Below are 17523 nucleotides of genomic sequence, written 5' to 3'. Positions count from 1 at the left end.
AATTTCATATCCATCAAAAAAAATTAAATTTGCAATTGAGAGTGATATATATATATATATATTATATACTTATTTAATCTGTTTAATTATTACTTTTTTAAAAATGATTAATTTGTGTTGATAAGCACGTACTCTGTTAGAACCTTATACTATATATATATATTTAATTATATTATATTTAAAATTAATTTAAGATGAAAATAAATAAACGTTTTAAAAGTATAGGAACCAAAATAAAAGTATAAAAAGATTGAAATAGTACCTTGTAAAACCTTAAAATTCAATGTCACTTTATTCTATTTATTGAAAATCAATAAATAAAATAATATAAACATCAAAATTATTTTTAAAAATTTTAAAAATTAAATATATATTTTTTTTTAAAAAATTCAAAATTTCAAAGTTAAAAAAAAAAACTAAATATAATTAATTTATTTTACTACTTTCAACATAAATGCATCTATTTTAATTTAACTTTTTTTTTATCGAGAAAAAATAAAATAAAAAATAAAATAACGAAGAAAACCTAAAACTATACCCCAAATACAAATAATTGAAAAAATAAAATAAGTCATAAGAATTATATATAATAAACCTAAATAATCGAATTTTTTTATATGAAAAAAAGAATTCAGAATAAAATAAAATAAAATCGAAAACGTTAATAATTAGATGAAAGAAAAAAAAAACAAAACAAAAAGTACAAATAATAATAAATAAATAAAACAAAAGATGTTTTTATATGGGTTTAGGGTTGCATAAAAAATCTATATATATATATATATATTTTTCCGATTGAAAAAGACTTTTGTCACGCAAAACTTTAAAATACTCCCCGAAGCCCCAAAAGTGAATTTATAAAATGGTTGGCTCTTTTTTGGATCCAAAACCTTGAAAACAAAGGCCCTCAAATCACAAAATTACCAAAAATGACGAACTAGAAGAGAAACCAAACAGATTCCTAGAGATCCACCAAGAAAAACAAGCCCAACTGCACCGCCAACCGTACTCATCACCTCCAAGCACCCTGAAATTAGGGCAAAATTCTTCACAACCTTGCGATCCAACTTCGCGTCCCTCGTCGAGCGATACCTCCATCCATTAGCGATTTCGACTCCACCGAGCCGTTTCGGAAGCGGAATCCGCCGCTCTTTCTTCCTCAAATCCTCCATTCTCGCTTTCAAAACCGTCAAGTTCGCTTCCACGATGTCCTTCTGGTTCGCTGCAGAACACACAAACAGATTGCGTTTAAGAACCAAAAGAGAAGATCGCGGGATATTACACAGACGGAGAACGGCCAGAACCTTCATCGCCGACGCTGCCGTGGCATCTCGGAGCTCTACGGTGGTCTGATGGCCTTCGCCGCCAAGGAGACGGAGCGTAGAACGGAACGACGAGAGACGTGCAGAAGCCATTTTGCACCATGCTGTGTGTGTGTGTGTGTGTGTGTGTGTGTGTGTGAAAGACGATTTTATTCAAACATAATCCTTCTATTTATAATACTTGGATGCTGTGACGACAATGATCAACCGCGGGACAAATAAAAGCACGATTAAATCCAAAAAGGAAAACCCTAGCAATGCGCGGTAAAAATAAAATAATTAATTTTAATAATTTAACTTTTTTAAAACTAAAATACACACTAAGCGAAAATGTAATTAATTTTGAATTAATATTTCCAATTTATAAAAATTAATTAATAATTGATCTCCAAATAATATTAATAGAACCCTAAATTTTCTATATACGACGTGTAAATTAGTAGATTATATATATAAATATATATACTTATACAACTGGTAATTTAACCAAAATTTTACGAAGATATCTCAATAAATATCTTTACTAATTTTAAATTTTCAATATATGTTTACAATATTTCGTTAAAATACAATATATTTATTTTTAATATTATAAAAAGATAAAAAAAAATTTAAATTTCAATCAATCTCATGAATGCTTTTACCTCTCGAACAAAAATTATAATTTTATAGGTATATGCAAGCTCTCACATGATCCAAGTTTCGACCAACTTGAAAATAAAGGGTTAGGGTTGGGTTACTCATTCAGTCTGGCTTGGTCCAAAAGAATCTCTCAATCCAAGGGACCTATGTACACCCGTGATAGTGGTTGAGATTAACATGTTTCATTAAAATAGTAAACTCTACGGATAACTATTCATCGGTCATTAAAATAGTAAATTCATTCTTAAGTCATATACTTGCTCGAAATATTTACTTAAAGTAAGGAAGGAATGTAAAAAATGGGACTAGTGATTGAAGTGAAGTCATAATAGAGCGGCGGGCTAATGCGGGTTGGTAGCTCTCTTCCTCCATGATTGAATGTTGAAAAGTGATTTGTGGGGGCAAAATTAAGTATTAGGGGTGTCATATAAAGGTATTAAAAAATAAATGGGAGATTACCCACATCCATGTTGAGCTAAACAAGTGTCACTCTCTCAGTTTAGGGTTCAATATTTTATTTTTTTGGGTTTAAACCAATGTGGGATGGATCAGCCAATAGCCCCATGACGACAAGATTTCCAATAAGCACATGGACATCTTTAACTTTATTTCCACTCTCAACCCGAGTCAGATTTTCTGAAATGTATCTGTTTAAACCAGTTTAGATATATATCTTCAACGAATAAGTAAAATCTTGAAGTTCGTACACTCGAATAGAAACTAAAAATTCAAAACCCGATCATTATATCAAAATTAAATTACAATTTACGAACTCCGTAAAATTAAATCATTAAAAATAAAAATAAAAAGTAAATAAATATTGTGGTAGGTTGAGAAAATGGATGAAAGGAGGAGAGAACCTTATCACTGGTATTAAAAAAATAGGGGAAATTAGAAAAGGGGCAAAAGTCCAAATAATTAAAAGTAGAGGGGGCAGAGGAAGTGCTGGAAGAAATGGTATTTTATAGGCCAATATTTCACTTTTTTCCAAAGTTTACAAGATTTTGGGGCACAACAGAACAAGTACAAAGTGCACACTATTTTAAAGTTGGTTTGGTAAAAAGTGTACATAATGAATGGATACACTCATCCACATAATAATTTTCTTAAAATATCATTATCATCCTTTACTTTATATATATATATATATATATATATTTTTTAAAACAATTTTAATTTTTTTTAAAAAATATGTATTATTTTCGAACCTCGGTTAACACAAAAAAGAAAATTCAACGTTCATTTTTGCTTACAGTACCGCTGCTGGTTCAATACTTAGGTGTCATGTAACTGCTCAAACTCACCCTTAGCAGATTTGTCCTCTCTACGTTTTTCCTTGTGGGCTTCTCCTTAACATTTTAAAACGCGAGAGTCACACCTTTATAAGAAATGTTTTTGTTAACCTTTTTTTATTATTATTTTATACAAAAATTGGCTATGTTTTATAGCGGTTACTGAAATATATATGGGCCAACATAAAACTTTCGCGTAATTGAATAATTGAGCTAAGAACCGTATGGGCCAAAATATGTAATGTTTTTTTGTTCGAGTGAAAATTTGTATTGGTTGGTTAATATGGCAAATCCATTGGGCTTGGCATTTTTGAATCCCACATCGGAAATGTGATTGTGCAACTCATGAAATCGGGCTATAAAAGGGAAGCAGAGATTATCGCTTTAACCATCTTTGCGCTTGGGGCAATGACGCAGCTAGTGAGGTTCTAACCGAGGCGCGTCAATTGCTGGTTGAAAACTATTTCCAAACCCCCTCTTAGGCCTGGGTTTGGCTCAGGCCTTCGAGAATTTCTGGAAGGGCTCCCTTCGGGGTAAAGCCCTACAATTCTCAGTTTTAAATTTTCATATAATATTCATACCATGTTTTATTAATTCGTAACGAAGCAAATTATATTATTTAAAGTAAATAATTGATACAATAATATTTTTTGCCCCGTTATAAAACATATCCCAGATAGCAAATTATATTATTTTACGGAATTATTTTAATATTTAATGGCCTACCTAGCATTATCTCTCTAGCCTATAACTTTTGAGATGTTTACAAAAATTGGCTAAAGATGGCTACTCAGGAATCTGGAAATTAATTAGATTCTTAAGATCAAAATAATCAAGACAAACGATTCTCGAATTTGTCATGAAAACCCGACTAGGGCGCTAGAAAACCCGACTAGGACGCTATACTAACATAACTTTCAATCCGACTAGGGCGCTATACTAACATAACATTTCAACGCAAAATTAGCACAACCTAATTATCATCCCCACATTGAATAACAAATTTCCCCTAAAAGAAAAAAACAACAAGAATGAAAGTATACAATGAACTCTTGATGAAAACAAACACGACCAAGTAGTAATTGAACAAAATGTAAAGTAAAATAACACGAATCGAGAGTACCTTATAATCAACAATGGTCTACCCATATAATCAACAATGGTCTACCCAAGTTAAATTTGAAGCGTAAATAATTGGTTTGAATTTATATAACTTTAATGGAATTGAGAAGAAAATATAGATACCGAAAATGATGTTTGGGCGAAGGAAATTGAGCTATGACTCAATGAAAATTGACATATATATTACACAAATGAGTGATCGAGCCAACTTGCTTGCAACTCGAATACTCTCACCGAATAAAATGTACAATATTAAGTCTTAGGTAGGTGATCACCACAAATTAAACTTAAGTTATGTATTATGTTCGGAACCCTTATCGTCCATTAAGTCAATCCATAATGTTGATTTTATTAAATAATAATACACAATGTGGATATTGACCAAAGGACTCGAATTTCTCCCATTATTGTTAAATTAACTAAATACTAAATAAAATATTAACCCTAAACCAAAGGAATTAAATACTTAAAAACGAAGGAAAGTTGGATGAGAGTACTTTAGAAGGAAAGGAAGTTATTAATTAGTTAGTTGAGATTAAAAATTAACAAAGTGGTTGGGATTAAGTATGTGATATTTAATTATAATATATGCTTTTTTGTTTTTCATGCGTAGAAAATAAACAAATAAAAAAAAACTAATAAATAAAAAAGTTGTATATATTTTAAACCATAAATTATGAAGGGATAATTTCGAAAATCAAATTTAAATGTATTTTGAAATTTATTTATATTTCGAAAATCTATCTGACTTTTATATGTTATTAAATATTAAAACGGGCCGTAAAATAATAGAAATTAAATTGAAAAAAAAAAAAAAAAAAAACCAAACGGCAAAAAATTGAGACAGACCGGTACGGGACCATAAACCGTTCTAACAATTGCAAAATGGCGCCGATGACATGACCATTCGCCCAGACGTAAAGCCCACGGTTTTCCCGCGCGTGTATTTTACTCGCCTCCCAACCCTTTCCCGACTGCCGGAGGTTTTTTTTCACTGCCCTACCTCGCCTCCGGCAACTGCAGATTCTTCCTTTTTCTCTCAGATCCCTCTCTCTCTCTCTGTCTTCAATCTATCCACGAGTCCCGTGGTTGAATCAATTAGTTTCTCTTGGAATCTTACTCCTGTTTTGATTTTCTGTTGGATTCTATTAGGATTATATCTACTTTTGCGGTTGAACCATTTATTGCAGCTGGTGGTTCATTTCAATGTCTCGGACGCTTTTGGTTTTGATTGTGTGTCTGAGTGCGTTGCGATTGGGAGCTTCGTTGGGATCGCGTTCGATCCTTAGAGCGGTTGCTGATAAGAACGGGGATTCTGAAGATTATGCAGTTGATTTGAACGCCACTAATTTCGATGCGGTTCTTAGGGATACTCCAGCTACATTTGCGGTTGTTGAATTCTTCGCTCACTGGTTAGGAATTCTCTTCCTTCTTCCACCTCTTAGTTTTATTTAAAGTATTGGCGATTTTCCTTTTAACTTGTGTCAATGGTAAAGAGTTCTGCTTCTTGGATGTTAACATGGCTGAGTTTTTAGTCAATGCTCAGTGAAATTTGTTGCGAAGTAACCGGAATTGCTTAATATGAACTTTATATTGCGTCTTCGTCTCTGAATGTTCTTCGCTGGGATTGTGGATTATCGGGAAGTCCGTTAATTTCTTGCTTGGACCTGGCTTGGCTCCTGGGGAGATTGAGTCGACTGTCCATGAATTCTTGACATATCAGAAAGAGAAAAAAAAAAAAAAAAAAAAAAAAAAAAAAAAAANAACTATTTGACCCTGATATATGACTCAGGATATGTCTTTTCTCCTCCTCCAGATAATCTAAATGGCAATTTAGAATGTTGAAGATATATTATTCAATATAATCTCAACGCTTCTGTTCAATCACAATTCTGATATTTTCAAATTGTCGCTCTTATAGGTGCCCTGCTTGCAGAAACTATAAGGTCAGTTATCATATTCATATGCTCAAATTGATGTTCAAGAGCTACAGCTACAAGTAATTTCATTGTGCTTTTTGGTTGAACATCAATCTGTAGCCCCATTATGAAAAAGTTGCTAGGCTTTTCAACGGACCCAATGCTGTGCACCCGGGAAAAGTGTTAATGACAAGAGTGGATTGTGCATTGAAGGTATAGTGATTCTGCAATATTGATCCCATAACTCTTAGGAAGCTTTGAAGTATTTTCCACTTGCTTCTTTGATTTTATAAAATTTCATTTTTAGCTAGCTTGTACTGGTTCATTTTTGCTTTGAGGCATTATCCGTTTGCGCCTTGTAGTGGTTGCTTCTGTCTGCAATGTATTAGTGATATAGAATTTTAAGTTTGCTTGTTTGAGTTGTATCTCTACACTTTTTCTCTTGGCTTTTGCGTTCTTGCCCCTCTGGAACCAAATAACTCTTGTCGTATGGACGTTTTTCAATTATTATTCACGATAGTTTAGTTTATGGCTGCATTACTTTTTGATGTTCATATCCTTTTTCCATTCATGAAGTCTGTTTTCTTTAATTCCTACTACTGTTTTGGGCATTTTTTGACATTTCATTTGCACTTTCTGTGAGAGTTCTTTTTAGTCGAAAGATCAAACGATGTTCCTCGTTCTTTCTCTGTTAGATTTTTTTTTCAATATATTGTTATGCTAGCAACTGCACCAGACCTTTCCCTAACTTTCAAAAGAAGTCCTATTGTTTCTTTCCAGCCAGGCAACCTTAAAGGCCAAAGAAGACATCTGGTCTTAGCCTTCCCTTTTAACCACCAAGGCTAGTGAGTTTCCTGATGTAAAATGGTAGTGGTCATCATCACACAACTGCTTCATAAACGTAATCATATCATGCTTGTGACATTCTCTTATCTTATCAAATGCCCCAATTTTTAAAATATATCAAAAAGCCCTTATATTGTGTCAACCAATAATGATATGAATTACTGTGCAGTGTCCATCTTGGGATTCTCAAGAGTAAATGGTTCATATTACTACTTTTTGAGCATGCATGAATTTGAGATCTTGATGGCTGGTGTCAGCTTATCCTTTGTGCGAAATGTTGGCTCCACTTTTGTGAATCTTGTGTTTATTTTGGTCATTGCAACTTACCCATTGCTGCATGAGGTCCAAGAAGAAAGATAGTTATGTCTTTGGCATATATATGCTGCCCCTCCTTGTTCTAACTTTGAACACGTAAATCTGAAGGCATCTTGTTGACTAATCCTTGTCCTTCCCTTGTATGCCAGCACAGATAAATACCAATCTCTGTGATAAATTTTCGGTGGGTCACTATCCTATGCTCTTTTGGGGTCCTCCTTCCAAATTTGTGTCTGGCAGTTGGGATCCTAAGCAAGAGAAAAGTGAAATACGTAATATCGATAATGGACGGACTGCAGAAAAGTTACTAAATTGGATAAATGAGCAAATAGGCAGGTAGGAGGTACTTCGATCACTTCCTAATTTGCACTATCAAGTTTTACTTAGCTGGAACAATCAATAAGCAGTTAACTGACTTTTCCAGCTCATTTGGCTTGGATGACAAAAAATTTGAAAATGAGCATCTGTCATCCAATATATCAGATCCAGGACAGGTTGGTTCAGGCATCATGATAAAACTTTGATTTGCATATATTATAGATGAAATCATTTTCGTTGTGATGTTAACAATATAAATGTTTCTGATGATGATAGATTGCTCGAGCAATCTATGATGTCGAGGAGGCGACATCCACTGCCTTTGATATTATCTTGGAACACAAGGTATTAGTTTCTTTTATTCCATATATATAAATATCCAGCAATTAATGATCAGTAACTTTTTCATGCATGCTTTCAGATGATCAAGTCTGAAACTCGAGCGCCCCTTATAAAATTTCTTCAACTTCTGGTGGTTCATCATCCTTCTATGAGGTGAAAATACTTTCTTTAAACGCCCTGTCTTTGCTTAAGTGATATTTTCCTGTTTCATTGTCGAAATGTTACTTTTCTTAGGTGTCGAAAAGGTAGCGCAGAGATACTTGTTAACTTCGACGAGTTGAGCCCTGCAAATACGAAACAAGAAGAGGTTGCTAGTGTAAAGGGTGCAGTTAAGAACTTTCAGATATGTGGAAAAGATGTTCCTCGTGGATATTGGGTAGGTACACAAATGATAAAATTTAACCTGACTACTTCTGGAATTATATGTTGCTTTCTTTGAGATATCTTGTTGACCTACTACTTGGTATCTGCTGAATTGATATGATATGAATTATACGTATCAATTTATAATGGAGACCTGAATAATTCTTCTCTCTGTACACTATTCCTTTGCTAACTGTGCGTAGTTCCTAACAACAACACTCACCATCTTACCCTTGAGCACTTGCACGTGGCTGCTAATTTCCGATAATCGACAAAACTACTGGCTACCTGATCATTTGCTCCCTTCTTCCCTGTATTATACACTCACACAATGACACCTATTATTCTAATTATCTTTTAACGTCATGTTTGTAGATTTTCTGCCGCGGCAGCAAGAACGATACGAGGGGGTTTAGGTAAGTTTTATCTTTGTGCTTTAATTTGATGTGCCAGATAGTACCCAATTGTTCGTTCCGACTGTGTGGAGTTTGGATGTCTTTAGAAATTCCTTTTACACTCGGTTCCTATTTGTGAGATCCCACATTGGTTGGGGAGGAGAATGAAACACCCTTTATAAGGGTGTGGAAACCTCTCCCTAACAGATGCTTTTTAAAAACCTCGAGGGTAAGCCTGAAAGGGAAAGCCTAAAAATAACAGTACCTGCTAACAGTGGTAAAAATAACAGTACCTGCTAACAGTGGTAAAAATAACAGTACCTGCTAACAGTGAGCTTAGTCCGATACACTATTTCTAAATTTGGACTAAATTTGGAGAAAAATACCAAGATAGTGTCTGTAAATTCTTCTTCGACAACCCTGTGATTAGTTGCATCTCTTTCTGCAGTTGTGGTTTATGGGTTCTACTGCATTCACTTTCTGTGAGAATTGAGGACGGAGAAAGCCAGTTTGCATTCACAACTATATGCGATTTCGTCCATACCTTCTTTGTTTGCGAGGAATGTCGTCAGCACTTTTACGAAATGTGTTCGAGGTAAGCTTGGAGTAATTATTTGATTTAATACCTTTTCCATCCAACTAAACGTTATGTTTTTCAGCGTGTCTAGTCCTTTCAACAAAGCTCGTGACTTTGCCCTCTGGTTGTGGAGAGCACACAACAAAGTCAATGAAAGATTATCGAAAGAAGAAGAAACCATGGGAACCGCAGATCCAAAATTTCCAAAGATGATCTGGCCTCCAATGCAACTTTGCGCGTCCTGCTATCGTTCTCGCAACAGCCAGAAGATCGAATGGGACGAGGATGAAGTACATACATTCTTGACCAACTATTATGGTAAAACACTCATCTCTCTATACAAAACCAACAGTGCCCTTGGGAATGTTGGTGCCAAAGGAATTCTCGATGAGTCGACAACTTCGACAAATGCAGTCGCAGTACCGGTGGGGGCTGCATTGGCGATTGCTCTAGCAAGCTGTGCGTTCGGAGTGCTCGCTTGTTACTGGCGTTCACAGCAGAAGAGTCGGAAGTATTACCACCAACGAATACTCTTTAAAGAAATATGATTATTAGGAGAGGGTAATTGGCTCTTTCAAAAAGACTTAAAAAAGCATAATCAGGGAAAGAAACTAAAACTGGAAGACACCAAAAGAGAGTCCATTAATAATGTGTGTCTGTGTCATCTTATAACTCCTCTTCCATGCTTACATTTTCAGGCCAAGGAGAAGCTCGGACATAAGGTTCAACACACAGTGACCGTTCAGGTTCGTATCATGAACTTATTTTTGAAGACAAATCGCGCCAAATTTGCCATTTCTTTTACTTGATCTTCGCTTAAGCTCGACCGTTCCAGAGAAAAAACGAGAAACTTTTGTAATTTAGCTTATTGTAGGACTGAAAAGATTGTTATGATTGTTTCCGACAAGAACATAGGCATCCTTTTGGGAATGGGACTTTGTATAATTCATCATAATCTTTGATAATTAAGAAATCTTAGCAAATTTCTATATATATTATAGTTTTCTAATGGGCCGTTTGGGCCGGAAACGAGCCCAAAGTGGAAATGACCCAGGCAGGGGTATTTTCGTCCGGGACGAACTTTCTAACGACCTATTTCAACGATTCTCATCCGCGAATCCATACTCGCCACGTGTCGAGCCTTTCGCGCCAAAATAAAACCGTTCAAGTCCTTCTGTTTCGTATTCTAAGTTCAACAAGTTCCGAAGCTTAAACAGTCTCCGTCAATGGCTTCCACACTTCTCGTCTCTCTCATCCTTTTTTCTCTCTTCTCTCTCTCTTCCCCTTTACCCTCTGTAACTGTTCTCAACGCTGCCGAAATCTTGTCCGACAATGGCTTTGTCTCCATGGCTCTTACGCTTGAGCTCATAGCCGAATCTTTGCTCTCACAGACAAATTCAATGACGATCTTCACACCTTCAGACACTGCTTTCGTTCAATCGGGTCAGCCTTCTCTCTCTCTCCTTCAATTCCACTTCTCGCCGCTCTACTCATCTCCTGAAAGCCTCAAATCGCTTGCATTGGGCACCAAGATTCCTACGATGTTGGCTGGTCGATCGCTTACGGTAACCTCTTCCCGATCTGATTCTAAAGTTTCTTTAAACGGAGTAAAGATTAGTAACTTGCCGTTATACGATGACGGTTCGCTTGTTGTTTTCGGTATCGAGAAGTTTTTTAACCTAATATTCCAAGTTCCGCCGCTTACTCCAAGTCCGAGTGCGAAATTTCGGTGTGGTCCATTGACGTTTAAGAATCCGTTTAGTGAAGCGATAAAAACTCTACGGTCTAATGGGTATTCTTCGATGGCGTTATTTCTTGAATCTCAGATTATAGGGTTTAATAATGGTCAATCCATGATGACCATCCTTGCTCCTTCCGATGATGCATTGGCTACTCGCGTTGATAACTTTACCGATTATCCGTCTCTATATTTTCGTCAAATTTTACCGTGCAGAATCTTGTGGAATGATTTAGTGAATCTTGAGGAAGGCACAGAGTTATCTACATATTCGGAGGGATACGAACTTTATATCGCGAAATCAAGCGGCATGTTGAGAATCAATGGAGTTGCAGTCTTCTACCCTAACATGTATTTGAACGAGTGGCTAGTGATCCATGGCCTTCTTGATGTTTTCTCTGCGGCGGAGAGAATCACAGCAGAGGAATCAGATTCAGAAATCCATGGGATGGCAATGGATCACTGGTAAGTTCTGAAGCCAACAAAATCTTTTGCTTCCATTCACAACTTGTAAATTTCAAGAACATTTCTGATCTTCTTGTGTATCTGAGCTGCAATATGAAAGTAAAGTTTCAGATAATCAAGAACTGGGTTCAATGTAGATCTGTTGATAGTGTTATAAGACTCGAAGAACTCTAAAAACTTGATATGGATTAATGTGTTGAAATGTACAAGAAAATTGAGGCCCCAACTCAATCTAAGGCATGTAGAAGATAAATGGATCAAACGTTTGTTTGATTATGTACCAGAGATGATGATATCTATAATGGAACACAAAATGGTGCTTCGCCCCATCTTGGTTTCATCCCCTTGAATGGGGGTATTATATACTCTTTACATAAGTACATAGCTCTCTACCTATTATTTTCTTTTTCTCTCTACTTCTCTAAACTGCACCTCTGATGCTTGATGTGGTGAGTTCGTCGTTTCGACTGGCGTTGTTTATGTTTTGGGTACCGTTTCTTCGGCGTTGTATAGAAAAGGATAGCTTCGCAGACACATCCCCCATTTGGGGGTGGTTTGCATATAGTATCCATAGCAGTAGACAGAGCAATGTTCCTACTGAAGTCATTGCAAGTCCAATATTCACAATCTTGAGATGTTGGTGTAGATAAGGACAGTAACCTGTGGTGATGTTGTGAAACGTTTCCCTTACAAAATTGCAATTTTGGAGGCTTAGCAAAGGGGGAGTGTAATGCTGAAGTGCATAACTCTCGTTCACTGCTGCCACCATTTGGGAATAGATGTCTGGTGTCACTCTCCCGACGCTCGTGCACATCCCGGGTTCTGATACTTGACACACGAACATCTGCCAGACCTGCATTTGTAATCAAATCACTGGTCATTGTCGTATCAGACACGGCTTATTACACACTGATGATTAGCAGCTGAGTTAGGCACCATAATCACCGATATGTCGGGAACCCAAGTTAAAATGCAACCAGAATAAATACACAATGAATCTTACGGTTGATGCATTTCCAATAGTCACGTCGTTGTCACCGCATCTAGTTTCTTCCAATTGAGAGTTATATGGGTAACAGAGAGCTGGCATTGGAGGTCCAGATTGGTTGTGGTCGTTGGGAGAACCCGGGGACGGATTTGCATTGGCGAAGTTGTAGATAAACTGATTGGCAACGCTCACAATGTCATTGACAATCTTTTTGCTTTGGATCAGTGTCTGGTTTGTGGTTTTAGGGTCAACACATGGGAGGATGTTGCTAAGAGCTGTTTCTGCCTGTGGATTATCCACCCATTCTTCCATTGCCATACATGTATCAGAAACAGCACTGAGAAAGAACAAAAACAGAGCAGAAAATAGACAATAATGAACTCAGTCTACGTTTCTAATTTCGGAGAGACGAAATAGCCGAACTGTAAACGAATGAACCAACTTACTTGTCGAGAATTACAAATAATCCACAAAGAACAAATGTAATTGTCACAAGTAGCCAACCACTGATCATTAAACTGCAAAATACGACGACATACTGTTATTCAACAAACATATAGATCAAACCGAAAAGTAAAATAACTATTTCGACGAACTTACATATAGATTACATGTCGGTATCCAAAGAGGGACAGGACTGCAACAACAATTCTAGCCAGTCAGTAAAAAAGTATGCACAAGTCAAGTAAACATGAAAACTAAAACATTATTCGCGAGTTTGGGAATTACATACAAAGACCAACTAACGCCAGAAGAAGCATGACTACAGCAATGGTAATTAACGCCGAACGCCTGCACTAACGAGATTTATGTTAGCTTTTTGACATCATAGAAGAACATAAACTTGATTGAAAGGAAGGAGGAAGTTGAAGAGAATTACATAGCAGTGAAATCTTTTCTTATTTTATGAGAATTTATGCTCATCTTATCTGCCACTGTATCTGCAGCAGTATTTAAATCCACATTTAACTCATCGATGTCGTCCATTACATCAGATGGAAGGAACACCTGGGCCACGCTAATGGTCTTCGCAAGTGAGAGGTATTCTGTAACATTTTTAAGCGTGTCCACAATGTAGTCCGATTGGTTTATGACATACTTCAAAGTATCCAAACTTTCATGATAAAAATTATTCTGTCCAATACATAGAAGTATGCTGCCAATGCTGTGAAATAGAAAGTTGAAAGCAATAATACAATCAGTAACATAAACACGATGAAAGCAATCACCAAGGCGTAAGTGTGAAGTATTACCTGGCGACACATGTGAAAACGACAAGTAATGCTAGGCAAATCCACTGTGAAGTCTTTGATTCTTCGTCTTTAAGGTTTAATTTCCAACCACAGAAACGATGAATAAGAAGAGCAATGCCGAAGGAAATGAACCAGAGGATGGAAAGAATGAAACCAGTGGCACCCGTAAATCCAACCGACTGCAAATACATTAGTATGCACAGAAATGAATACTCAGTTTGAATAAGATTAATCATTTCGAATATCGTAAAAGGATACTCAACGCCAAGGAAGACTCAATAAGTGGAAAGACCTTATACTAAAACATGCGATCGCAGCAGACATGATGCGAAACCTTTTCAAGAGCTTCACACAACATAATTAAAAGAACATCCTTAATTAAATTGTTAACAATACAATAAATTACAGAACATCAACTATAACCGCCCAACCTCACCGCTAACAGATATTGTTAGCTTTGGCCCGTTACGTATTGCCGCCAACCTCACAGTTTTAAAACGCATTTACTAGGAAGATGTTTCCACACCCTTATAAGGAATGTTTCATTCCCCTCTCCAATCGATGTTAGAACTCACAATCCACTCCCCTTGGGGGCCAACGTCCTCGCTGGCACACCGCCCGATGACGGGCCTTGATACCATTTGTAACAGCCCAACCCCACCACTAGCAAATATTGTCAGCTTTGGCTCGTTACGTTTCACCGTCAGCCTCACGGTTTTTAAAACACATATGCTAGGGAGAGATTTCCATACCCTTATGAGAATTCTTCGTTCCCTTCTCCAACCGAGGTGAGAGCTCACATCAACGGTTAAAGTAAACTCAAATGACAAACGTCGAACAATGTGACTAAAACTCCAGGATTATGATAGTTCATTTCCTAAAGAATCACTCTGTAGTGTTGTGAACTGGAGAGTGTATGACTAAAATTCTACCACAAGTTTCCAAAGATTTCTCACCTCAAATATTATCTTGCTAGCATACATACACAAACAAATCACAAGAAATTGTCTAGAACAGCAGAAGTTCAAGGCAAAATATATAAAAAAAAAAAAAAAAACAAAATTAGTAAAATAAATTATGGTATAACAGAGCTTACAGCCCAGTAATTGGGATTGGCAATGTCCCAGCCACCTTCATACACCCTAAACCCATGACGAATATCTGGACGCTTCGTTCTATTTGCTGCCAATAGAAGAGGGGTTTGAGAGTCGTTTTTTGAAGATCCTGAGGCCTTAGCAGTCTGCAATATCTGATTCTCCCAAGGACCAAAGTCATTTTGCCCTGCAAATCCAACCCTTCCTTAATAAACAAACGAACATACTTTGAGACAAATGCTCCATAGAACACACAAAAGATAAAGCAAAAACAGGGAATAAAGATTCAGCACAATGTGATCGCATAGAATACGCAAGAGAATTACAGATTACACAACATAAAACAGCGACCATTTCCCTCCGTCATTTTCATCAAAATAAGAAACAGAATCCATCAATCAAATTCACATAAAAAACAAAAAAAATCACAACCAAATGAGAATGAATAAATAATAAACGATCGAATCCGGAAAGAATTTAGAAACGGTAGAGAAGGATGTCTGTCCAAACCTAAGATAAAATTCCCAGAATCTTCCCGCACAACATCGTGAGGCAAAGCCAAAACCCAACTAAAAGTAGCAAAACCCACCAAAAACAAAAGCGAAGCAGGGAATTCCTTCATCGGCAAAGAATCCCGGTACAGAGACCGCAAAATACACGAAACTATCTCATTTGCCGATATCTTGAGGCATTAAGGCCTCAAAACTGACAAAAAACGAAGGGCAGAGAAGGCCGATTCTAATCAGATAAACGATTTTTCTAGAGCAACCTTCAAGAGAAGTAATGGAGATTTATAGAACTCTGTGGAGAGAAAAAAGAAAAAATTAAAAATTAAAAATTAAAAATTAAAAAAAAAAAAAAATGAAAAGAGAGAAGGAAAGGGACTCACATGGTGGTGGGGCAGTGAATCGGTGATCATGGGAAACGAAAAAGGCGGGTGTAAAATTAATTAAACAAAATCAGGTATGCCAATTTTTAATTAATTAAAATTTTGTGTTCAATTCAATAAAATGCTGAATCTTCTGGTGCCTGATTGAATTAAGTAAGAAAGCATGGGCTAATCCCTAAATATTTATTTCCTTCTTTTATTCCATTTTGTCCCTTTCCACTTTTCCCCCCCCCCCTTTTTCTTTATTCTTCCAAGATTTTTTCCACACTATTTTGACACGTGTCCTCATTATGTTTCTGAAGTTACCAAATTACCCTCCTAGTAATTATAAATTACGTTAAAAAAACTATTTTCTGTTTTATTTTAATCATTATATTTTTTAATAAATATTAAAATAAATAAATATTATTATTATTATTTAACCAATAAACTTCAAAAAATGACAAAATTTCGGCTTGGGAGGATTGGCGGAAAAAGGTGGCGGGCAGGTGAGTCGGGAAACCGAGTTACCGAGTTACGGACTCGGGACGGCTAAACGGAATTTGTGTGTGAACGGTGCTTTGGTTTCATCGGTTTCCGTGATAAGTCAAAAATGGAAACTAATACATTATTAATTAATTAATTCAGTTAAATAATTAAAACATCTTAAAAAGTCAAAAAACAGAATACATGGAGAAATAATCCTCTGCAACGCGATCTACGTTAACAGAACAGTACTTTCTCCTTATAAACCCGCCAAATTAGATAAATCACTTTCTTTTTGCCACCGTGTGGGGACCACTGAAATATCAATCATTCAGTTCGGGATGGGATCAGAAGGTGATGATGATATACGTGATGTGTGGTGTACGATGAAGTGGGCCCCACCAATGATGATCCAAATAAGTGTTCTTATTATTATTATTATTATTATTATTATTATTATAACCACAACATTTAAAATAATTATAATTTTTTTTAAAAAAAAAATCCCTCAAATTTAATGAAAGCTTGCTACGTATCTATTAATTTGTTATAATTTTTATTAATTATTATATTTAAAATAAATCTTATTCACGTGTAAAATCTATGCTTTAATGATTATTTAAAACAAATATATATATATTTGAAAAAAAGAAATCTAATATGGAAAGAATAAATGAAAATGTGGTGGGATGGATGTGGTTCGGGCACGTGACTGAGACAGTACACGAGGGGCCCACCTATGACCAACACGTCGCCACACACATACTACATGGATTGTGGGCCCACGGGAGCAACAGCACATGCGTCACACCTGATTTATACTCCCATCACCGCATCTTATAAATAATAGAATAAATTATCTTAAATTTATGTCTCCTTAAATTCTTTTTTTATGGTAAATTAAAATTAAGTTTAGGAATTATTAAAAAAAAAATATATATTTATTTATTGTCAAATTGAATTTCATTTTTATANAGGGTTTATTTTTCTTGATTGCCAGGGTGGCAGTAGGGTTTTGTAGCTTAGGTTTATTTATTTAGTTTTATTTAGCTTGTTTTAATTAACATTTATGCTCACTTTATTTGAGCTTTAAGGAAATAAAGTTTACATTAATTTGATTCACTATGTTTTCATTCTAACTAAATTATTTCACCTACTCTTTTTTACCTTTCCCAACT

The 17523-nt window shown here is 35.8% G+C and overlaps 3 protein-coding genes and 1 non-coding gene across 7 annotated transcripts; 3 read left to right on the top strand and 1 right to left on the bottom strand.

Moving 5' to 3' along the window:
- The first annotated feature begins 3646 nt into the window (after positions 1-3646).
- LOC111782863 lies at positions 3647-3797 on the top strand. The gene has a single exon (XR_002813212.1). It is a non-coding gene; the product is annotated as a U4 spliceosomal RNA (small nuclear RNA).
- Positions 3798-5195: 1398 nt separating this feature from the next.
- On the top strand, positions 5196-10444 carry LOC111809627 (sulfhydryl oxidase 2-like). 3 transcript variants are annotated; one of them, XM_023695995.1, is made up of 12 exons: positions 5196-5790; positions 6300-6324; positions 6418-6510; positions 7613-7794; positions 7883-7952; positions 8053-8121; positions 8198-8271; positions 8353-8494; positions 8857-8897; positions 9325-9471; positions 9536-10014; positions 10152-10444. In XM_023695995.1, the coding sequence occupies exons 1-11, from the start codon at positions 5585-5587 to the stop codon at positions 9999-10001; spliced, it is 1515 nt and encodes a 504-aa protein (XP_023551763.1). In that variant the 5' UTR covers positions 5196-5584; the 3' UTR covers positions 10002-10014; positions 10152-10444. The 3 variants fall into 3 exon arrangements, with proteins under 3 accessions (XP_023551763.1, XP_023551772.1, XP_023551755.1); XM_023696004.1 differs by having other exon boundaries at positions 5198-5790; positions 9536-9771; XM_023695987.1 differs by having other exon boundaries at positions 5200-5790; positions 9536-9964.
- A 153-nt stretch (positions 10445-10597) lies between these two features.
- Positions 10598-11826, top strand: LOC111779042 (putative fasciclin-like arabinogalactan protein 20). Its single transcript, XM_023659098.1, has one exon. It carries the CDS (start codon positions 10680-10682, stop codon positions 11658-11660), a length of 981 nt encoding a protein of 326 aa, XP_023514866.1. The 5' UTR covers positions 10598-10679; the 3' UTR covers positions 11661-11826.
- Positions 11826-15776, bottom strand: LOC111779031. 2 transcript variants are annotated; one of them, XM_023659079.1, is made up of 9 exons: positions 15502-15776; positions 14994-15178; positions 13898-14076; positions 13525-13809; positions 13378-13436; positions 13245-13281; positions 13091-13162; positions 12660-12981; positions 11826-12509 (listed from the first exon to the last, which is right to left on the bottom strand). In XM_023659079.1, the coding sequence occupies exons 1-9, from the start codon at positions 15611-15613 to the stop codon at positions 12078-12080; spliced, it is 1683 nt and encodes a 560-aa protein (XP_023514847.1). In that variant the 5' UTR covers positions 15614-15776; the 3' UTR covers positions 11826-12077. The 2 variants fall into 2 exon arrangements, with proteins under 2 accessions (XP_023514847.1, XP_023514857.1); XM_023659089.1 differs by lacking the exon at positions 15502-15776 and adding an exon at positions 15318-15435.
- Between the last annotated feature and the right edge of the window lie 1747 nt (positions 15777-17523).

Source organism: Cucurbita pepo, chromosome LG01 (genome assembly GCF_002806865.2).
Source record: "Cucurbita pepo subsp. pepo cultivar mu-cu-16 chromosome LG01, ASM280686v2, whole genome shotgun sequence".
NCBI classification, from domain to species: Eukaryota; Viridiplantae; Streptophyta; class Magnoliopsida; order Cucurbitales; family Cucurbitaceae; genus Cucurbita; species Cucurbita pepo.
This window is presented reverse-complemented; position numbering and strand designations above follow the sequence as displayed.

What these genes read in the sequence shown, in the direction of transcription:
- LOC111809627 (XM_023695987.1), top strand. Translation starts at nt 5,585, where the DNA reads ATGTCTCGGACGCTTTTGGTTTTGATTGTGTGTCTGAGTGCGTTGCGA. An exon ending in GTTCATCATCCTTCTATGAG is followed by an intron (nt 8,272 to 8,352) that starts GTGAAAATACTT and finishes TACTTTTCTTAG; the next exon opens with GTGTCGAAAAGGTAGCGCAG. An exon ending in TTTTACGAAATGTGTTCGAG is followed by an intron (nt 9,472 to 9,535) that starts GTAAGCTTGGAG and finishes TATGTTTTTCAG; the next exon opens with CGTGTCTAGTCCTTTCAACA.
- LOC111779042 (XM_023659098.1), top strand. Translation starts at nt 10,680, where the DNA reads ATGGCTTCCACACTTCTCGTCTCTCTCATCCTTTTTTCTCTCTTCTCT.
- LOC111779031 (XM_023659079.1), bottom strand. Translation starts at nt 15,613, where the DNA reads ATGAAGGAATTCCCTGCTTCGCTTTTGTTTTTGGTGGGTTTTGCTACT. An exon ending in AGAAAAGATTTCACTGCTAT is followed by an intron (nt 13,437 to 13,524) that starts GTAATTCTCTTC and finishes TCGTTAGTGCAG; the next exon opens with GCGTTCGGCGTTAATTACCA. An exon ending in TACCGACATGTAATCTATAT is followed by an intron (nt 13,163 to 13,244) that starts GTAAGTTCGTCG and finishes CGTATTTTGCAG; the next exon opens with TTTAATGATCAGTGGTTGGC.